The 23,074-nt window shown below is 42.1% G+C and overlaps 1 protein-coding gene across 4 annotated transcripts; it reads right to left on the bottom strand.

Annotated features, from left to right (window-relative positions):
* Positions 1-1,184: 1,184 nt before the first annotated feature.
* ENTPD6 (ectonucleoside triphosphate diphosphohydrolase 6) lies at positions 1,185-21,195 on the bottom strand. Of its 4 annotated transcripts, none has more exons than XM_028725007.2 (14): positions 21,037-21,195; positions 16,073-16,358; positions 15,348-15,424; positions 14,448-14,591; positions 13,624-13,699; positions 12,062-12,097; positions 11,256-11,344; positions 10,141-10,220; positions 9,001-9,065; positions 8,500-8,601; positions 7,978-8,118; positions 5,269-5,325; positions 4,839-4,951; positions 1,185-3,902 (listed from the first exon to the last, which is right to left on the bottom strand). In XM_028725007.2, the coding sequence occupies exons 2-14, from the start codon at positions 16,311-16,313 to the stop codon at positions 3,813-3,815; spliced, it is 1,311 nt and encodes a 436-aa protein (XP_028580840.2). In that variant the 5' UTR covers positions 16,314-16,358; positions 21,037-21,195; the 3' UTR covers positions 1,185-3,812. The 4 variants fall into 4 exon arrangements, 2 of the variants coding, with proteins under 2 accessions (XP_028580840.2, XP_028580841.2); XR_003706093.2 differs by lacking the exon at positions 4,839-4,951 and adding an exon at positions 6,107-6,173 and having other exon boundaries at positions 3,848-3,902; XR_003706092.2 differs by lacking the exon at positions 1,185-3,902 and adding an exon at positions 6,107-6,173 and having other exon boundaries at positions 4,871-4,951.
* Positions 21,196-23,074: the final 1,879 nt, after the last annotated feature.

Genomic DNA, 23,074 nt, shown 5'->3' with positions numbered 1-23,074 from the left:
CAGTGCAAGCTCATTCCTCAGCATGTATATATCAGGCGTTGAAGCAGCACAATCCCCGATTGGTTGGGCAATTACTGGAATGCTTTTACCTATAGTATATACTGATATTTTGTACATACAGTGGTACCTCGCAAGACAAATGCCTCGCAAGACGGAAAACTCGCTAGACGAAAGGGTTTTTTGTTTTTTGAGCTGCTTCGCAAGACGATTTTCCCTATGGGCTTGCTTCGCAAGACGGAAACGTCTTGCAAGTTTGTTTCCTTTTTCTTAACACCGTTAATACAGTTGCGACTTGACTTCGAGGAGCAACTCATAGCACGCGGTGTGGTAGCCTTTTTTGAGGTTTTTGAAGACTTTGGTGATTTTCGAAGCTTTTCCAAAACTTTTCCGACACCGTGCTTCGGAAGACGAAAAAAATCGCAAGACGACAAAACTCATGGAACGAATTAATTTCGTCTTGCGAGGCACCACTGTACACAAAGCTGTACTATATTTGCATACTATGCATGCATGCAAACTGGCTGCATATACACTATACACTTAAAGTGCATGGTTCCCCCCCCAAGAATTCTGGGAATTGTAGTTTATCATTCACAGGGCTACAATTCCCAGCACCCACAACAAACCATGGTTGACAGGATTCTTTGGGGGAAGTTACACACTTTAAATGTATGGTGCGGACACAGCCCATGAATTGTAAGTTCTGTTCTGTGGAAGTCAAACCCAAGAGCCAGTAGAGGGCAGATTACTAAGTGTTAGTCTTGGTGATGAATGGGTAACCATCGACAAGTCTCTCCTTATTCTCTCTCAGCTTTGCCTATGTCATAGGCCTGTACTTGGGATAACTGCACAAATGCTCCCCTGTGGAAAGGAAAGATACCTTATTGCCAATGTACTCAAGGTGGTTCACAATTGAAAATAAAGGTGTACAATTCAATAGACACAATACAAAGGGGTAGGGGAAGAGTGGTAAGGAAAAAGGAAAAAAATAAGTAAACCCAGGTTCCAGGACCATTGCATGAGAGTATTCTGAGAAGGTGGTAAGATGGTCCCTGTTGAGCCAACAGAGGTCCCTCACCATCTCTTCTCCTGGTGCTGCCACCAGATAGAAGATAATAAAAAATGGCAGTTTAACATGCTGTGTAACTCATTATTCACCTCCATGAATTGGAACAGTACAGGTGTTCACTTGCTTTTTTTTTTTAATTGACAGTAAAAATAATTTTTGAATATCCAAAATTCATTTGCACACATGCTACTTCAACAGACAAGCCAAGGACAATCGAACAACTGGAAGAGTTTTTTGCATTCAATTTGTTTTCTAACCTAAGAGTTGGTGCTTACAATATTAACATTCCGTTAGCTACAGTGGCTCCTAGACCAGACCCTTCACAGCCTTAAAATGAAGTACTCCATTAAGTATACATGAACAGGATACCAGATGTACATTAGATACATTATTAGGAACCAAGTCAGGTTTTTTTAAAAGTAACTGTACAGCAGCGAGTGCAATTTTTGTCAGGACTGCAGTATGCAGGGGAGCAGAAGTTTAACTCTTTCTTCCTCTGCAGACTAAAACTGCACCTCCAACCACCCCTTTTAGCCCAGAGGGGAAAGTTCCCCATTGACAACAATAAGAGTGTTTCGCTCTCAGGCTAACAGCAGCTTGTGGCAGGGAGGAAAGCTAAACTCCTTTTCCCTGTACACCACAATCCAAATGAAAATAAGTCCCCCTCTCCTCATGCTTCTTCTTATTATTTAAATCAAACATGGTTCATAATGTGCAGTTTCACCCTTAAGCTGTAGCCCTGTTTTCTGTAATACATGTTCAAAAGAAAGTTAAATATATGGGGGTATGGCTCGCCTCTAAAAAATTAAACCTTGTCCAAGTATAATAAAACTTGGATTGAAGTTAAGAAAGGCATGGAGAAATGGAACTGAGTTAACCTCACAAAGTTAGGAAGAATCTTTGCAATTAAAATGAATGTGTTATCAAAAATGATCTTCCTATTTCAATCCCTGCCTGTGATCAGAAATACCAACTGCTTTAAACAATGAATAAAAGATATAACACATTTTGTCTGGCAAGAGAAAAAAAAACCTAGGGTTAAATACAATTTTTTAATTGGCACAAAGAATACGGGGGTGGGATTTGCCCTGCTAGACCTAAAAATGTATTATGAGGCAGCCTGTCTGGGCTGGATGGATTTGAAAGATGCAGGTATCTTGGACTTAAAAGGATTAGATCTAGTGTATGGGTGGCAATGTTATTTGTATTATGATAAAGCTGAAGTTCACAAGGGATTCTCTAACATGACTCCATGCTGGATATCCCCAATGGAGGCAGTTGCTGTAAAAAAATAAAATATGGAAAAGAACTGGGGAATACACAGAGATCTTCTTGAATTTAAAGAGGGTTCTATAAGAAAGGAAAAAAGGAAGAAATAGCAAGAATGGTCACAGGCTGGTTTTAATATTTTCAAGTAAACGAGATTTTTAAGAAAGACAGGTTTGGGGGGGGCTGCTTGCTATCATTGGTAGGACAACCAACAGTTGGGTCACAACTGGGGTCCCCATCATGACAAAACCCACCTTCCAGCAGAGAGACACCAACATGCCATTGTAACCGCCTTCCTTTCTGCTATCAACATTAAGGAGAGGGCAGAAGTTTGCTCTTAACCTTTCATTTAAAAATCAACTCAATTTCAGTATTGAGAATTCAGTGTGCAGCTAGCAAGTGAGACACTAACTGGTTTCAGATTGTGAGAAAGGCCTTAAAACCACCAGAACACCGCCCAAATAACCCAGTATGGTACAGACTATGAAGAACAGAAATGCTGAGTTTCAGAAGATAAATCTCAATGCCTACTGGTAAAGTTGGACAAAGCAGAATATATATATATATTTTAAGACACCATTTGTTAGTTTCTATACATTTAAGAAAAATAAAGCAATTCCCCCAAATGCGTGTGCACAGACTGCAATATAAAAGTCACACTTGTTTCTGAATGCTTGCTGGAAAGGCAAAAAGCCTGCCTGAGGATGATGTGCTTTTCTCATAGAGACTGTAGAACATGATAGAGAATGGCAGGTTTGGCTTGCTGTAAAGTTTCCTCCTGGTCAGCGGAGGAGCATGCAAGAAAGAGTTAACTAGTCCTGGAGGTAGAGTCAGCACTTGATTGAAGGATCAGGTGATGCTGGACAGCTGGAAGAGGAGGAAACCTTCCTCAAGCTGCCCATCATTGAAAAGCTGTGACAGAAAGGCTGACCAAATCCCTGATGACAAACACTGTAGAAATTCTGCAATGGAGGGAATGAACTGTCCCCAAAATATAGAAAACCAGGCAAATGTGGACAGAGGAGGAGAAAGGAGGTACCCCTGGCAGTCCGAAGAACATGACTATATTCTCATCATGAATCACAGGGTGATTTTTGCATTCATTCCATTTCAGCTCAGGTATGTTGCCCAAGACTTGGATCTCAGCTGCCATGGCCTAGTCCTTTTCAGAACCACTATCCCCGACTTTAAGTGACACTTTTAGAAAGGTACACAATTTCACAGAGTAGTGGTATGTTAAGCTACCAAAAACGAGCACCTGAGTTCCCTGCTGAAAGAGGACAAGGCCTTTTGAAATGTATTTATGAAATACACACACACACATGTATAGCTTTTACAGTAGTAGTCTTCCAGCAGTGCAGCTTCCAGTAGTCTCCGGTCCAAGGAACTGACCAGGTCCACACCTGCTTAGCTTCCACAATGCTGCCACATCACATCCTCCCAGACTCACTGCATCCCCAAGGCTCCCAAAGCCCTAATATTGCAGTTTGTGAAGTGAATCCATATAGTGAAGTATAGCTCCCAGAGCCCAGCTGGTTTCAGTGTTGTTGATTTTTCGAGCAAGCTAAAATGAAAAGTGGACAAAGATATTGGAAATGATTATGTTTCTCTTGCCTGCGTCACACAGTCGTCACTTGGCCCCTCTGTACTTCATGATTTGCAGTTGTATATGCAAGCCAACTCTATTAAAATGTGTTTTGCCTCAGGTGATATGTAAGTTCTCCGAGTTTGTAGGAGCCGTGATGGCCCATTCAGAAGTACAAGCTAACACTTGACATTTCAGTTAAATGATGAATATGCATGTGTGCACTAGCTCTCTAAATAAACAAGGTCATGTGATCCAATAGACACCTAGATTACATAATGGGGAAAGGGGAAAGTCAATGGAGTGTTCCAAATAAGTTCTGCATGTGTTAAAAATTAGTCTGCAAATAGCAGTGTGATTCGTAGTTTAAGAACTTGGCGTGCAATTGGTGCTGGAGCTGTAATGTTCTGGGCAAAACTCCCTCCTTCCTGCAGAGTCCTCAGTCTCGTCTCTTCCACCACTCCCACCCCCAGCTCTTTGTGGTCTACTAACTGAAGCCCTTGTTGTCACAAGATGAAAAATATTTTTAAAAAACAAAACCGAGATTTCAAGATACTGCACAGGCAACTCTAAATGAGGAAATTTGCAAGTAGGGCTGTATTCAAAGTAGCACTACGTGAATGTTCCATCAACACAAGGATTTCTGTTTGCACATGGAATTCTCCTGTCACCTTAATCTGTTCTAGGGGTTTCCCAACCCTCTGCAGCAGATTTGGGGAGGGCATGAAGCATGAGCAGGAGGAAAAGAGGAGGGGAGATTCTATTATGCAAGCAGAAATCCTTGCACTCACAAGACATGTTAGCTGAATACTGCTGTATGTGCCTCCCTTTTCAAAACCTGCAGAATTAATGTTTGTTTTGTGAGATAGCCTCTTCTCACATTTAGCTCTAAATCCAGTGGTTAAGAATGATTACCTTAAGAACGTGGCTCTTTGGAAAGCCTAGTTCTTCCAAAAGCAAACTGACATATGTGAGATCCATGCAGAGAAAAGGATGCTCTCCTTCTTGATCTTCCATGGTTTTACACACTTTGGGGATGGAAATAGATAAAATGAGCAGCAAATAGCAGATTATATTTCCACAATACTTTTGCCACTTGAGGTGTATAGTTTTAGGACCCACCTTATTTTTCTGATGGTAAGTTTTTTTATACTGTTTTCAATATCGTGTTTTAATGTTGCAACTCACCCTGGAATCTTAGGTTGAAGGGTGGGTAATTAATAATAGCAACAATGACGTTTTCAGTGCTGGTCCTCAGGTGGGCTACAGTTTAAACTGTCAACCTTTTAATGATGCATTCCTTGTTCACACATAAGCAAGCAAATAGAAAGACGAAGTGGCTTACCATTCTTTGCAACAGCTTCAAACTCACCAACTGCTAGGGTCCCTCCTTTTTCATTATCTAAAGAGAGAAAAGGGGCTCTTCAGTTGTAGAGGAAGAGAAGTAAGAGTTGTGCTGGAATAACACCCGGCCTACAGGTATTCTAAATGTGTAATTCAAGCAGTAACTGCTCTGTGCATTTCAAACTGAACTTTTTAGCTTAGGGCGGCAAACCAGTCTGGCTTTCAGACTGAACATAATTAAATGCTCCTCCATTCAGAAAAATGCACATAGAAAACTAGCATGCTGGGGGGGGGGGGGGAGGGAGGGGCAAAGATGTACACTGGTATATAGTGAGGTCTTCCTTCCAAGATCTAGCCTTCTACATGGATGAACATTCCTGTCTTTGAGTCCACAGTTGTAGTCCATTGTGGAACAGACGAGACTCAAGTTTATCATCAGTGAGATCCAGGCCCTTGCTAGAAGCAGAATCTACATAGTTTGTCTTGTATGGAGACTGAATAAGTTATGGTCTGCAGGTTGTGTTTGGTGCAGGGATAGCTTTTTTCTTTTCCCACCATAGCACAACTATCTAGGCAGAATGACCCCACATAAAAAGGAAAGAAAGAATGCATGCATGCAAGCACAGGTTAAGAGGTTTTCTGTTCTCCTAATTAAATTGCTAGAGTGCACAACTAGGAAAGACGCGGTCCTGAAGAAGGAAGGTACTTCTCTTTACATCCCACCACAAGAAGCCAGCTATGTCAACCGTACTGGTCACACTAATCCTGTCTCAATCTCTTCTAGCCATGTGGACCAGTTTTGGGGTGTGGAACAACATGAGTCAAAGCACCCTACATACCTTGACTGTGGGGATGGGAAGTACTGAGACAGAGCAGAGCTGCCTGGATGCATCACTGCTAATGCTCCTAAGAATGACGGGAAAAACAGCAGACTTTGGCCACTGGAAGTGATGCCGCAAAATACACCTCTTAACAGTTTTGTGTTCAGTTGTAACAGTATGCTGGCAACAAAGAGGCTATGTTTACAGCCATCCCAGTTATGCTAGAGAATCACATTATGCTCTTTCATTGTAATGTGATACAATAAGGACTGCAGTGAACTGTGAAGAGCACAAAATATGAAGCATAAAGCAAGCCTTCCTGGGATCATTTTTGCATTCTCATTTTGTATTTTTCTGTTATGAACAGACCTGGGATCTTTGGATGAAGGGTGGTATACAAATTTAAATAAACTAATAATAATAATAATAATAATAATAATAATAATAATAATAATAATAATAATTTTTTGTCTCTGACAATGGGACTCGAGAGAGAGATCGAAGGAGGTCCCTGGGAAATTCAGGAAGTTTAATGCTTCTTGGGAGTCAGAAGCAGAAGGAAGTCAGTTTATATAAAGTTGACTTGTAAGAACAGAAAGAATCAGAAGACTATTAAATTCAATCCTCTTCCACTATACTTGCTTTTAGGAAACTGGCTAGTAGGGTTAATGGTGACAAATTTCAGAACTGGCCTCGACTCTGTTGCAGCCCATAATGAGTCCTGTAGTGCCATACACACTAAAAAATTGGTTGGGGCTTAAACTTTAATTATGGGCCCAAACCTATCTCAGAGATGCAAAAGTGTGTTATCCTCAGCTGACGGACAGGGGTAGATGGAGTATTTATTTCTGCATTTATATTCTACTTTTTTCTCCAAGGAGTTCAAGGTTAATCCTACTCATTTAATCTCCACAACAACCCTGTGAGGAAGGTTAGGCTGAGAGGCAGTAAGTGGCCCAATGTCACCCATGAGCTTCATGGCCAAGTGGGGATTTGAACCCTGGTCTCCGGGGTCCTTGTCAAACACACTAACTACTATACCAGACTGGCTCTCATACAGTATAATAGCGCAGTATAGGAGAGGAGTATTATTACAAAGTGGAGTCAGTAATACAAAGTCTAAATGTGATCACCATTACTATGCAGTGTTGAATGAAAGCAAAAACCCAGTGGGAAAGAGTAAAAGATCCAGTTAAATCTGGGAGTGACTCAGTTACAAATGCATTTAAATTGATAGAGGGTACATTAACACCTAACAAAGAACAGCTACTTTCTGTAGCGAGCTAGTCACTCCCAATCTCTCTTCAGACCACTGTGTCAGATCTACACATGAATTTTAGCTCAGCAATTTCATATGGGAGTTTGTTTCACTTTGGGAAGGGCCATGGCTCAGTGGCTCAGTGTCTGCCTTGCAAGCAGAAAGTTCCAGGTTCGATTCCCACTGGCATCTCCAGGTAAGGCTGGAAAAGACTCCTGCCTGAAATCCTGGAGGGCTGCTGCCAGCCAGTGTAGACAGTACTGAGCTAGATGGACCAAATGGTCTCTGTATGGCAGTTTCGCATGTCCCTAAATCTCAAACAAGAACACTACAGTGGTACCTCTAGATACGAATGGGATCCGTTCCAGAGCCCCATTCGCATCTAGAGGTAAATATATCTAGTGAGAGCACGTCTGCGCGCACGTTGCTTTTCGCCACTTCTGCGCATGCGTGTGACATCATTTTGAGCGTCTGCGCATGCGGCGAAACCCAGAAGTAACATGCGCTCCATTACCTCCTGGCTGCCGCGGAGCGCAACTCGAACGCGCTCAACTTGAAGCAAATTTAACCCGAGGTATGACTGTACTGTCAATCACCTTTGTATTACTAGCGAAATCAAAAGCAATTTTACCTATTAAGCCAGCATCCACCGCCAAATCGTAATAGTAGGAAAAAGCATAAAAATCCAAATCCTTTACTTCATCTGTCCTATGAACCTTTGTGCTGATCAGTTTTGCTATTTCATCAGAACATGATTCGAAGAGAGGTTTTCCTAAATGCAGGGGGAAAACACCCTTAATAATTCAACATTAGAGACGACATTCAAGTATGTGAGATTTGCCGAACAAACAGTTTTAGAACATTGTTCAATTGTAAACAAGTGAAGTTATAAGGACGCCAAGCAGGCAACAGTACATATCTAATATTACTTAACAGAAGTACGAAATCCCAGTATAGAGCATTCTGATTAAATAAGGACCCAATATCTCTAAAGTGTAATCACTGGCAGGGGCACAGAATTCAGTAAATTCTCCCCTTCCACTTTCAAAATTCTCTCCTTTCCCACGCCACTCTGGCAATTCCCGATCGAAGTTAATGGAGATACTGAAGGGAAATGTGCATTACCAAATTAAGAGATGACCAGTTACTATACCTGCCTTCTGCCCTTTAATTTTGTATATTATCTTGGCATGCTCCCATTCACCCTGGAAACCAGGCGATAAGCAGGAACTTGTAAGATCTTCACCTTCCTTTACTGTAAAAGGGAAAGAAATGCACTGACACAAGGGGAAAGAGTTCATCTGGAGATCTTGATCTTCCCCATCCACAAAGCATTTCCCCGTCCCTCTATTCAGCCACACAAATCTCAGAACATTTAAATCCTGTTCCTACAACTGCACAACCTTCATCCTTTACTTGAGAGGCAGCAGGAATCTTATCTTTTTCAGACAAAATGATCTAAATAGATATAATTTTAGCATCAATTTTCTAGCTATCAAGCAGACACAGTATAAAGAAAAGCTGGCAAGATCCCTTATCTACAAAGTTGGGTTGCTATTTGGTTAAGTTATCTATACAGCACAAAGCTCAGGTTAAACAGAAGCATCTAAAAATCTTAAATCCCCATCACTCAAGCTTAATGTGCAATACTTACAGGCTTGACCTTCAACTCCTCCTAAAATTGCCAGCCTTGCCGACATCAATCCAAGTCCCAAGTAACTGGGGAGGAGGTAAAACATGATCAAACACAACACTCTTGGCACTGAGGCAGAGTTCATTTTTATTGTTACATGGTATCCATTAAGGGTCGTCTCTAAATACAGTGGTACCTCGGGTTACATACGCTTCAGGTTACATACGCTTCAGGTTACAGACTCTGCTAACCCAGAAATAGTACCTCTGGTTAAGAACATTGCTTCAGGATGAGAACAGAAATTGTGCGGCGGCGGTGGCGCGGCAGCAGCGGGAGGCCCCATTAGCCAAAGTGATGCCTCAGGTTAAAAACAGTTTCAGCTTAAGAACGGACCTCTGGAACAAATTAAGTACGTAACCAGAGGTACCACTGTAAATAATACACACACAGAAACAGAATCTGCTATTGGCAGCTATTAAGTTGGCAATTAGGTTGGCAGCTATTAAGGTTTTAAACTGTCAGAAAATATGAACAATTGATTTTTGCGCTAGAGATAGAAACTATGTTTTATATGGGAAAAAAGCGATCTCTTAGGATATACCAGGGTAAATTGTGCATAAAAATGCATGTATTAGTGAAAGTATTGCACAAAACCAGAAATATTAGGGACCATCACTTTGTATAAATGTGTGTATTAGGCAAATTTTTAAAAAGTAGTATAAACACTGACAACTGGGAAACACTGGCCTGCAAGTGCTCCAGTTGGAGAACAGCCTTTACCAAAGGCGTCATGGACTTTGAAGATGCTCAAACTCAGGATGTAAGGAAGAAATGTGCTAAGAGGAAGGCATGTTTGGCAAACCCTTGCCGTGATCAACTCCCAGCTAGAAACCTATGTCCCCAACTGTGGAAGGACGTGTAGATCCAGAATTGGCCTCCACAGTCACTTACGGACTCACTGTTAAGACCGTGTTCATGGAAGACAATCTTACTCGGCTACGCGTGATCGCCAAATAAGATAATAGGAGAAATTCACAACTGAAATGCAGGTGAATTTTCACAAGGACCTTTAAAAATGGGGAAATGTGTTGAACGGAATTTTAGATTGGAAAAATGAGAAACTAAAATGGATAGACTTGCCCATTCCTACTCACAACTAACCTGTGTGAATACAGCTGGTATGTGGTGTTAAACATCTGAAATGAAGTGATGCGACCAGCAGGGGAGCTCTCCAGAGCTGTCTATAAAGAGAAATAAATTGAATGCTCCATACAAAGCAAAGCAGAATAATAAACTCAATGATTTCAGGAGTGTTGAACAAGAGTGTTCTGAAGGGTTTAGAACTTTATGGTCTTTATGTAGCCAGGCATTCTAAGTACCATAAAAAAATAAGCGGGAAAACTTGGCTTTGAGCATCCTATCAGGTTGAATGTAGAAAAAAGAATGTGCAGGTCATTGGGTGTGTTTGGAAACCTGATGAAATACCAACCCCTTTTAATGGCACTTTCCATTTCAAATAAATGACAAAGTGTGGCTCATACATGTTTAGAACCGGTAGCCAATCTGAAATATCTGAAAGTTTATTACATTTCTCTCTCGCCTTTCCTTCAAGGAGCTCAGATATTATTGTTGTTTTTAATTTATTTATTTATATCTTGCCATTTTCCCACCACAGGGACTCAGAGGAAGTTCCACCCCCTCCCCCATTTTACCCTCACAACCACCCTATGAGGTAGGTCAGTTTAGGAATATCACTTATGATAAAGTATTACTGTTTCTTGTGGAGCTGGTGGTGCTCACGCCCATATGTTTTACACAGCAGCCACATGACACCCTCCTCAACAAAATGATGTTCCACGGTTTCCCCCCCAAACAACAACAACACAGAAACAGTAAATCCAGATGAAGTGGTAGTTGGCAGGGATATGGGGTGGCGTTTTCATGACGGCATTGCGTGAACTCTGTGGAAAAACTTGTATGGATAAATAGCACCGAACAGTCCATATCACAAAGTTATTGAATCATACTATGGTGAAAGCTCATGTGTTCAGCTCTACAGCCTTAAAGCCCAAGGCAAAGTGTTGCCTTGAGGGGAAAAATGCCGGAATGAAAGGTCACCCTGCTTCTTCTCAAGCACAAAGTTCTGAATATACACTCCAAGCAATATGTTTGACACTCAAAAATCAAACTGGAAGCAGAGCAAAGGGAAAAAAGCAACACATCAATTGGTCGTTCATTACAACTGACATGACTAAGGAGACCCGTGTTCTTGTTACCTTAGTGCTTGGGCGAAATGTGATCTGAATTGAGCCACCTCCTAAATCCAGCATTCCTACACACCTCTTTCTTGGAGTATTCAAGCTATCTGAAATGTATTATTTAAAAAAAACAAAGTTAATAGCGTGTTTAGTCATTATACCTCAGACACAGCATCTGCATGGAATTATGCTCTATGAACAAAATGTGAGATCCTATTAAATAATTTCTTTTAAAAGAGCAATCCTAACCATACCTACTCAGAAGTAGATAAGGGTTACGGTCTAAGAATTTTAAATAGGCATCTTTTAAAAATACATTTGCAAATATTACTTTTTTCAACAACTCATAATAACTAGCTGCTGAGTGAGCAATGTGTTATGTGCCACCCTGCTCTGAAACACTGCTAAATATTTGTACTTACGGTGCAAATGCAAGAAGTGTATTTTTTGTTTTACAAGGTCATAACATACAGCTGTTTTATTTACCTCTATTGCCAACATATTACTTTATAAATGCAGATATGATTTGAAAGCAGACCATCTTCAGGAAGTTACAATCATATTTAAACTTATCTGGGAGTAAGCCCCATTGAACACAGCAGTACTGCCAAGTAAAAATGCATGAAATTATACTGAGAATCTTGTAGTTTTACAGAACAAAGCCAATTTATACACTTACTAAGGATCACAGCATGGCATATATTGCCACAAAATTGCTGCCCTGGGCTCCTTTGGGAGGAAGGGCAGAATATATATTTGATACATAAATAATTAGAATACATTAGGCTCATCATTAACAGATCACAATTTACTTCTATAGATACCTGTTAAGAAGTTGACAGTGATCCATGCTGAAATACCTGGTTTAAAAAAATTGAAATTATGTGAATAGACACAAAGTGGTTTTCCACTTCTAGTAATCAATATACATAATACATGAATGCATAAACAGGACATGTTTGCTCAGTTAGGGTCTCTCCAAACTGAACAAATGAGCAAGAGAATGGCAAATGTAAGCAAATGGAAGTGATGCATGCTGCAACAAATAGCTTATCTTCAGGGGAGAATGCATCCTATTATGCAGCCAAAATTGTAGCACTTGCCCACATGTGGGAGGAATCAGCAGATTCAGGTGGACCCTGAGGTTTAAAAAAGTACAAATCTTAAGGAAAAAACCTAAGGGGGACCTCTCAAAACAGACCTGCAAGAACTCAGTGGCAGGGAGTGCTGTCTGGCTGAATGGAAAAAAACTGACAACAAAGCTGGAGGAGGAATGGAAATTGCCTTGCCTTTGCTGGTCTTCGATTGCAAGTTCACTGAGACATGGACTTGCTGATTTGTTTGTTTTGCTCTGTACTTGCCATGTGGAGATACAGTGCTGTGTAACTATTTAGCAGCAGCAACAACTTCCCCGAGTTTCACAGAGTAATAATAATAATAATAATTTATTATTTATACCCCGCCCATCTGGCTGAGTTTCCCCAGCCACTCTGGGCGGCTCCCAATCAGTGTTAAAAACAGTACAGTGTTACATATTAAAAACTTCCCTGAACAGGGCTGCCTTAAGATGTCTTCTGAATGTCAGGTAATTATTTATCTCTTTGACATCTGATGGGAGGGCGTTCCACAGGGCGGGCGCCACTACCGAGAAGGCCCTCTGCCTGGTTCCCTGTAGCCTCACTTCTCGCAATGAGGGAACCGCCAGAAGGCCCTCGGCGCTGGATCTCAGTGTCCGGGCTGAACGATGGGGGTGGAGATGCTCCTTCAGGTATACAGGACCGAGGCCGTTTAGGGCTTTAAAGGTCAACACCAACACTTTGAATCATGCTCGGAAACGTACCGGGAGCCAATGCAGATCTCTCAGAACCGGTGTTATGTGGTCCCGGCGGCCACTCCCAGTCACCAGTCTAGCTGCCGCATTCTGGATTAATTGCAGTTTCCGGGTCACCTTCAAAGGTAGCCCCATGTAGAGCACGTTGCAGTAGCCCAAGCGTGAGATAACTAGAGCATGCACCACTCTGGCGAGACAGTTCGTGGGCAGGTAGGGTCTTAGCCTGCGTACCAGGTGGAGCTGGTAGACAGCTGCCCTGGACACAGAGCTAACCTGCGCCTCCATGGACAGCTGTGAGTCCAAAATGACTCCCAGGCTGCGCACCTGGTCCTTCAGGGCACAGTTACCCCGTTCAAGACCAGGGAATCCCCCACACCAACCCGCTCCCTGTCCCCCAAAAACAGTACTTCTGTCTTGTCAGGACTCAACCTCATTCTGTTAGCCACCATCCATCCTCCAACCACAGAGGTTCAGATTTTATTGCTAAATTAAAAGTAATTTTATGAAACCACTGAAAAGAAAACTTGCTTAATTGCTGACAGGTAAGATCCCTACCTTCATCTGTTCCATCCATTACAGAGACACAGTCACTCCTTACAAGGAACGGAGATTCTTGAAAGATGTCCTTAACCTAAATTTGAAATAAGACTAAAATTTTTAGTGTTTTAAAAATGCACCCTTCCACACCTGCAAAAAAGCACGTAAAGCATTTATAAACCATTTTCTGGTAGCAGCCCAGATAAAGGTCACATTCTTATGGAGAAGTGGAGTTCTCCACATGCAAAACTGCTATGATAGGGTTTGGAAGCTTGCATTTGTAGACAAAGTAACACAGCATTTGCAGAGTAGTTAGGAGGGTGTTACCTCAGAATTTTTATTATGATGACTCCCTTCATTTCTTTCATGAGTTCGTCACCAGAAAACCTAGACTAGCTTCTGTTCACTTTTATTTTTGGTGAGCTATGTTATCCTGGATTTTATCTTGATACTCTGGATTTTCTTCATTTAGCTATCATGTCACAGACTCCCCCCTCCAAGGTTTAAAGAAGGTTGTTGCCAACTTTGCAAGTCTGCTGTTGTAATCCATCCTGCATGTTTGGCATTTATAGATATACCCTTTCCAAGGTGCATAATGGGGAAGCACAGTTCATCTATGTATTTTATATTTCAGTCTCCAGAATGTTAACTGTACCCTGTCAGATAACAACTCATTTATGATGCAGCCATTCTTTGAGTATGTGCTGTTCACTTTTATGCCTCAAAGTTTATTAGCTAGTGGACAGAAGCATGGATGTTGGATTATTTTGGCAAGACCGATAGCATAGTGTATATAATATGTGCAGCTAACTTAGTTGCAAAAAACAGCAGAAGCAAAGTACCTTATCCAGCAATTTCTGTGCCTTTTCTTTTGGCAGCAGTCTTAAGCCAGCTGTTGCTTTAAGGACCAAAGGAGTGGACTTCCACAATTCCAGAGGAACATCTTCTTTAGCAACTGTCAGTAGTTCATTTATTCCTTGAGCACTCTGAAGAGATAGATAGATAAGATGATAGATAATAAATAAATAAATAAATAAATAAAGTGCTTCAATTTTAGCACTTAAAAAATGAAGACTTTGGTAGAGATACACACACACTAGTATTCATGTTTTGCTCATCACTTCCCATTTTCCAGTTCGAGATACATGAAGATCTTTTTTGCCACCACCATTCTGAGATCCTGCATCAGGAAGGGTAGAGAACCTCTGGCCTGAGGGCTAAAGGTGCAGGGAAGTTATAGAGGCCTCTCCAGGGCACGTCAGAGTGTTTTAAGTACTTTGGTTCCAGCTGTTTGACATGAGTAGTCCTGAGTGCCAAGGTCAGACTCCGTTCCTACCGCTCAGCAGTGACATTTTGAAGCTAAAAGAACCTCTAAGTTATAACTTGGTCCTTTAGCACAACGTCACAACAGCCTTCACAGTGGAACTTCACAATGTTCTACAAACTGGTAGGACATGCCTTTCAAAGCTGCAAATCCACAAGACTTGGGCATCTTGTTGAAGTACCAGGTGTAGTGCTATTTAACAGAATGTACGCACAGTATTTCTGTAACCTAGTGACTGGAAAAGTGTCAACTGGATAGTGCCACTGCCTATATGTTTACACATTAAGTGTCTGTGTGTTCAGAGGTGCTTACTCCCAGGAAAAGTATGGAGAGGATTGTAGCATAAATTGCTGAATTTTCACATTACAGAAAGTGAGAATCACAGACATATTCTCTTGATGAGTAAAGTTCAAATTACCTTATCAACACTGTCAGCATATGCAGAAAGTCCTGGCGTTAGTGCTCTGAATGTGGTATGGATTAATTTAGGAATTTCTGTTAAAGAAGTGCAAGAGAATTGAGTTAATCTACAATAAAAAAAATGTATACACTGAAGGCCAAGATAACGCCACTGTCCAGGGATTAACGTGAAGCCCTGCTACACAATATGGTTAACATTAACGGCTCATATGAACACTGTAATTAGGCTGCATCATCTGAAGGCAATGTTCAAATTCAGCCTTTGAATTAGATCTCAGCTAAGCTCCTCCATCCCCACAGATATCAGTGGCTCCAGGTTAGGTGTAAGAATAAAAATTAAGATAAAGAACTAGCTATTGGCTATGTTTCACTAGCAATACATCCCTTTCATCCTGAAGTAATGAAGCCTTGCAAACTATGTTGCCATAATACAGATAACACAACAGAACTGGTCTGAGGACCTATGTCTTCACACCTAAAACCTGCATAGCACTTTCAGAGCCTCTTGTGCCTACTCACAATTTTATCTTAAGACTCTTACAAAATGCAGGCTCCTGGCTTTATCAGCAACCATTTTTCTCTCTCCTTGCCCTCACTTTATCTAGCCTGATGAACTGTTGAGAAGTCAAAAACTTGCATGCTGTCCTGCGACATTTCAGTTGGTCTAATAAAGGTACTGTCCCAATACAAATGTTGCAGTTTAACTGAAACATGTTAGCCTACCTTTTGGCTTTTGTGTGAATTTGAATATGTGTATTCGAGTCCCAGTGCTTCCAGCATCAAACATGATTCCATAAAGAACTTCCTGATCTGTTCTTGACGCACTTTTGAGCTGGCTTTCCAAATCATTGACGGTAGTTTTTGTTTTAAAGTCCAAATGCCATTTTACATATACCGCATAAATAGCAGCACATGTAAAAACTGCAAAAGCGTAGAGCGGTTTTGGTATCTTCATAGTGTCCATTAATCTTCCTTGATTCACTTAAAACTGGAGTTACGCATGATGCCTCTGCATTGAAAAACAAATAATTATACACTAAAGTAACACCAACGTAAACTTAACAGACAAATACTGAGAAAGCTGACATATGATGTGGCTACTTCCATCCACTGCTCTTTTTCAATATTTACTCAAAAATATCTATCAAACTGAAACTGCTGGATGTTCCTGCTCACTAAGAAAAAGTTACCAGAACCTATTTGTTAAATGCAAAGTATCCTGAAAGACTGCTTAACCTGAAAATATGTGGGAATCATCCATCCTATAGATAGTCTTGATACAGCACAAAATGTTGATATTTTCCTTGTGTCTTTAGTCTTGAAGAATCAATTGAAATATAAAAAGTTACAGGCGTGACATAAAGATGCCCACTGATTAAAATGTGCCTTAATATTTAGAATTATGAAGATATCCCTAAAGATAGGCCATTTAATTTTTTTAAACTACGAAGACTAGTCTTCAAAAACTTGTTTATGCTATAGAATTACACAAAATACTGATGAAAGAACAAGGTCATATTTTGCAATTAGACCAACATTATTAGACCGATAATTAATTTATTAGAAGGGAAAAGGACAATTAAGATCTACAGTGGTGCCTCACAAGACGAAATTAATTCGTTCCACAAGTTTTGTCGTCTTGCGATTTTTTTCGTCTTGCAAAGCACGGTGTCGGAAAAGTTTTGGAAAAGCTTCAAAAATCACCAAAGTCTTTAAAAACCTCAAAAAAGGCTACCACACCGCGTTCTATGAGTTGCTTCTCGAAGTCAAGTCGCAACTGTATTAACGGTGTTAAGAAAAAGGAAACAAACTTGCAAGACGTTTCCGTCTTGCGAAGCAAGCCCATAGGGAAAATCGTCTTGCGAAGCAGCTCAAAAAACAAAAAACCCTTTCATCTAGCGAGTTTTTTGTCTTGCGAGGCATTCGTCTTGCGAGGTACCACTGTACACAGAAATGTCACCTATATTTAACTGTAAGAATTCTAGGGCTAGAAATCTATGAGCTAACTGAAAATGGAAATGCCTGAAACCTTATTTTTAAAAATAATACACTAAAATTTTTCAACACATTGGCTTGAAAGTGAGGGGGTACAAGAGAAAATGGTAGAATACCAATATGAACACAAGTGTATGTGGTTAAGATAATGAAGCTAGCTTATTGAGACAGGTTATTACAGTCTTTGAAAAGTCTTCTGTACTGGCCAAACAGTATGTTAAAGTTTTTTTTAAAATTAATTATCAAAGCGTCTTAAAAGATGATGTGGATACAAAGTTATACTGGCCCAACACTCTGGGCTAGAATCAACTAACCTGTTGTGCTGCTAGTGGAAGCTAGCACAAAGACTCCTGCTAATGCAAAGGGACTCCCCCCACTCCTTCTGTGCCAAATATGGTCCAAAACGTCAGGAAAAAACCCAGCACGGTTGGGGAAAGGAAATGGGAGATTGCTCCATCCAGCAAGCATAAACACTTTTGCCGACAGAACAATTGTATTAGTACAATCTTGAAATCTACCCTTTGAATTTATGCCCTTTTGAGGGGTCACTACAACTTGACACACTTCTCCTGCATCAACAATTAACCAACCACATTCAGAATAAAGATTTCACAATCTGCCTCTTAACTTGGGTAAGGTTTCAGTTAGAATATGGTGGGTATATTATGAGGGTCATTTCCTTCAGGTTTACAAGTTCCTTCCTCTGTTTACATAAGGACTGTTTATCTTTATACTTGTTCTCCAGCTTGAAAGGAACCTGTGTGTTTTGCCTAAGGACGTTGTGTATTCTGGTACAGTTCATCTCCAAGAATACAGGCCTTTTCATGAAAGAGCAAAACATGGCTACTAGATTTAGATTTTTAGCCTGCGCCATTTGAGGAGCCCAATTCAGAAATAAAGGGAGGGCAACCCTCCTCCCCACCCAAACAGAGCAATTCAATTCTCTTTGAGAACTAGTTGTAAAACTAATTGTCAGGTGTGGTGTAAATTGTTTACTCAAGACTATGGCAAAGTCAATTTAACAAGGTCCGGGAAAGAAACTGGAAAATATGATTAAAAGTAATGTTTAACAGTCTATTAAGGTGACTTGAAGATTGTAGGGCCCCAAGAATTAAATCCTTGTCTGAAATGGAATCTGTGCTCTTGCCTTACAGAGGAATTAAAATAACCACCAACAGCATGGACATGCAAATATGGAAGTTGCACATGCATACTTGCATATCAAGGCTCTAGATCAGACTTTATTTAAGTTACCACTGAACTGATGCTTGCATTTTCTGCACCTGTAATTGGAATGCAAAACCCATGATGCCTAAGATGCATGTTCTGTTGAAAAATGCTTCTCTTTCGCTCCCTGTGCTGCATTAACCAACACACTGCAGACTGGAAAGCATTCTTAGCATGTAAAAATCCTGTCAAGTTAAGAGTGGAACAAAATTAACAATTTAACTAATTATTTTAATTTAATATCAATTAAAAATAGACTGTTTAAAATTAAAGTTGAATTCAAGCATGCTAAATCTGATTTCTTAAAAACTGAATTTAATAGCCCACTATTAAGTACCAGGCTGGGCTGGGCTGGATGAATCCCAAGCTGGAATTAAGATTGCCGGAAGAAATATCAACAACCTCAGATATGCAGATGACACAACCTTGATGGCAGAAAGTGAGGAGGAATTAAAGAACCTTTTAATGAGGGTGAAAGAGGAGAGCGCAAAATATGGTCTGAAGCTCAATATCAAAAAAACGAAGATCATGGCCACTGGTCCCATCACCTCCTGGCAAATAGAAGGGGAAGAAATGGAGGCAGTGAGAGATTTTACTTTCTTGGGCTCCATGATCACTGCAGATGGTGACAGCAGCCACGAAATTAAAAGACGCCTGCTTCTTGGGAGAAGGGCAATGACAGGCCTAGACAGCATCTTGAGAAGTAGAGATGTCACCTTGCCAACAAAGGTCCGTATAGTTAAAGCCATGGTCTTCCCAGTAGTGATGTATGGAAGTGAGAGCTGGACCATAAAGAAGGCTGATCGCCGAAGAATTGATGCTTTTGAATTATGGTGCTGGAGAAGACTCTTGAGAGTCCCATGGACGGCAAGAAGATCAAATGCATCCATTCTTAAAGAAATCAGACCTGAGTGCTCACTGGAAGGACAGATCGTGAAGCTGAGGCTCCAGTACTTTGGCCACCTCATGAGAAGAGAAGACTCCCTGGAGAAGACACTGATGCTGGGAAAGATGGAGGGCACAAGGAGAAGGGGGCGACAGAGGACGAGATGGTTGGATAGTGTTTTCGAGGTTACCAGCATGAGGTTGACCAAACTGCGGGAGGTAGTGGAGGACAGAGGTGCCTGGCGTGCTCTGGTCCATGGGGTCACGAAGAGTCGGACACGACTAAACGACTAAACAACAACAACAACATTAAGTACCAAGTAAAACATAGTATTTCATTGCAAATGAATAACCATGGAGAAAACACGTTTTTGAGGTCAATATGCTAAATTAGCATAGGATCAAGGGTTATCTAGTCCAGCATCCTGTTCTCACAGCAGCCAACCAGGTGCCTGTGGGAAATCTACACGTCACTGATATTCAGAAGCATCACTACCTCTGACCACTGAGGCAGAACACAGCCACCACAGCTAGTAGCCATTGATAGCCTCCTCCTCCTCCATGAATTTGTCTACCGTAATTCTCTTTTAAAGCCATCCAAGTTGGTGGCAAACACGAAATCCTAGAATCATAGAGTTGGAAGAGACCACAAGGGCCATCAAGTCCAACCCCTTGCCAAGCAGGAAACACCATCAGAGCACTCCTGACATATGGTTGTCAAGCCTCTGCTTAAAGACCTCCAAAGAAGGAGACTCCACCACACTCCTTGGCAGCAAATTCCACGGTCGAACAGCTCTTACTGTCAGGAAGTTCTTCCTAATGTTTAGGTGGAATCTTCTTTCTTGTAGTTTGGATCCATTGCTCCGTGTCCGCTTCTCTGGAGCAGCAGAAAACAACCTTTCTCCCTCCTCTATATGACATCCTTTTATATATTTGTGGGAGCGAATTCTGTAATTGAGCAACACACGGCGTGAAGTACTTTCTTTTGTCTGTCCACGCGAGTCCTGGTGTTAGGAGAGGCAGAGAAACCCACTTTCTTCTCCTATCGCGCTGCCTCTTACTCGCCTTCTCTCCGAATTAACAAGCCGCAAAAGCTGCGACCTTCCCCTTTGCTGCCGACAGCCTTATCCCTGCAAGAAACCTGCCCAACTGAAAGCCACCTCAAGCAAGGGGTCACCGCCACATCTTGTGGCAGGGAGTTCCACAGTGGAGGAGCTTCCTAGCGACAAGATGCACCTGCCAGAACATCCTCCTCATCCCACCGACCGACCCCGCCCTTCTTCACAGCCAGTTACTTTTTAAAAAGGGGGGGGGGGCTCGGGAGGAGTCCTCTCTCCTCGTGCACCCTTAACCCCCCCCCCCCGAATTTAGCGCCCTCCCAGTACGCGACGCGGCTCCACGAGGACTAGCCTATTGAAAAGTACGTGCCGGCAGCCGTCGCCGGCTTTCTCTCAGCCTTCTCACAAGACTCATTACGGGAGGGGCCGCTGCGCCCCCTCCGCCAGCCCGCACGGACTGGAAGCCCCTTCCCCGGGTTCGCCTCAGAGTCGGAGGAAGGGTGGGAGACGCGCCCGACTCACCTCAAGCTGGCGGCTCAGCCCTTCGGAAGCCCCTTCGGCTCCCCGGCCGCTCTCGCTAACTGAGGCCTCCATTTCCCATCCTGCCCTCGCACTCGACGGTTGCCCGTTTGGCGCGAGGGGAGCTTAGTGGGCGGGGCAGGCCGGAGGGAGCCACGCATGCGCGCGCGCTTGAAACTGCGTCGTGTCCTTCGCCTCCTCAGTCGGCTTTGGGGCGCAAGAGGGGGAGGTCCTGCCGTCTCGCGCCTCCCGGTCCTATCGCGAGGTGACGGCGAGTGCCTGTAGTGTAGTAAGATCTGGAAGTCACCCCGTAGGGAGCGAGCTTTTGGGTCTCACAGAACTCCTCCTCAGGCGCTGGAGGGTGACACGAGGATATTGATTATTAAGTGGGGAGCGAAAAAGGCTCGAAATCGGCTCGGAATCAGCTAGCCTTTCCCCCAGCGAAAGCTCTGGCGTATTCTTCCTTTGTTGTTGTTTAGTCGTGTCCGACTCTTCGTGACCCCCTGGACCAGAGCACGCCAGGCAACTTCTGTCTTCCACTGCCTCCCGCAGTTTGTTCATACTCATGCTGGTAGCTTCGAGAACACTATCCAACCATCTCGTCCTCTGTCGTCCCCTTCTCCTTGTGCCCTCCATCTTTCCCAACATCAGGGTCTTTTCCAGGGAGTCTTCTCTTCTCATGAGGTGGTCAAAGTATTGGAGCCTCAGCTTCAGGATCTGTCCTTCCAGTGAGCACTCAGGGCTGATTTCCTTAAGAATGGATCGGTTTGATCTTGCAGTCCACGGGACTCTCAAGAGTCTCCTCCAGCACCATACAGTGGTACCTCGGGTTACATACGCTTCAGGTTACAGACTCCGCTAACCCAGAAATAGTGCTTCAGGTTAAGAACTTTGCTTCAGGATAAGAACAGAAATCGTGCTTTGGCAGCGCAGCGGCAGCAGGAGGCCCCATTAGCTAAAGTGGTGCTTCAGGTTAAGAACAGTTTCAGGTTAAGACCGGATCTCCAGAACGAATTAAGTACTTAACCTAAAGTACCACTGTAATTCAAAAGCATCAGTTCTTCGGCGATCAGCCTTCTTTATGGTCCAGCTCTCACTTCCATACATCACTACGGGGAAAACCATAGTTTTAACTATATGGACCTGCTTCCTTTACCATGCAGTTAAATATTTATTGCTCGCCTAATGCTGTTCGCAGTGTCCTATGGCTGTCTATTGAAAGAAACATAACCCTGAAGTTCCTGGCAAGGTTGAAAGAAATCACCGGTTTTCCAAACGTTTCAAAAGTGCTTTTTAAAAAGTGTTTTTCATATTACAGATAACTTTTCCTGCCATGGGCCTCAATGGGAGGAAGGGCAGTATAAACACTGAATAAAACTAAATAGCCAGCAAGTATGCTTGCTGCTTAAAATAAGAATTGGAGGTGCAATTACCGGTAATCCTTGAAAGGTACTGGAATTACACTTGATGTTAGCTTTCTTGAGTATGCTTGGTTAGGCTTTGATTGAAAGCGTGTTAATGTTCTGCACATTTGATATAGAAACAGTCGTTTATGTGAGCAGAAAGTTCCAGGTGGGGAAGGGGATTTTGCAATGCACCTAAATCAGGAATCTGAAGAAAGTGACAAGTTTCTCTTCTACCACATGGGCAGTTGCTACAAATGGAGAAGCAATTATGTAGAAGCTTCTGCTTAAGTTGGCAAATGGCTATGTGCCCTCAGCATCAGCTTTTGCCATATCTAAAAAATGAATACATCTTTTAATACAAAATCTTCATTTTCCTAGTTCTAATAGGCTATTGTCAAAAGAGCCCTAGAGGTAGAAATCTCTGAAAGCATCTGTGTCAGGTTTGCCTCATTCTAGTAGCTACAGAGTTCCAGAAAGACATCTACTGTACTTTTGCTTCATTGACTATGCAAAAGCCTTTGACTGTGTCGACTACAGCAAACTATGGCAAGTTCTTAAAGAAATGGGAGTGCCTGATCACCTCATTTGTCTCCTGAGAAATCTCTATGTGGGACAAGAAGCTACAGTTAGAACTG

This window comes from Podarcis muralis, chromosome 3 (genome assembly GCF_964188315.1).
Source record: "Podarcis muralis chromosome 3, rPodMur119.hap1.1, whole genome shotgun sequence".
Classification (NCBI taxonomy): Eukaryota; Metazoa; Chordata; class Lepidosauria; order Squamata; family Lacertidae; genus Podarcis; species Podarcis muralis.
The sequence above is the reverse complement of the archived record's forward strand: the minus strand, read 5'-3'. Positions and strand labels throughout refer to the sequence as shown.

Coding starts and splice junctions, on each gene's coding strand:
- ENTPD6 (XM_028725007.2), bottom strand. CDS start 16,313: ATGGACACTATGAAGATACCAAAACCGCTCTACGCTTTTGCAGTTTTT. Junction 12,098..13,623: donor AATGGATGGAACAGATGAAG/GTAGGGATCTTA, acceptor TTTTTAAACCAG/GTATTTCAGCATGGATCACT. Junction 8,602..9,000: donor AGGAGTTGAAGGTCAAGCCT/GTAAGTATTGCA, acceptor TCCCTTTTACAG/TAAAGGAAGGTGAAGATCTT.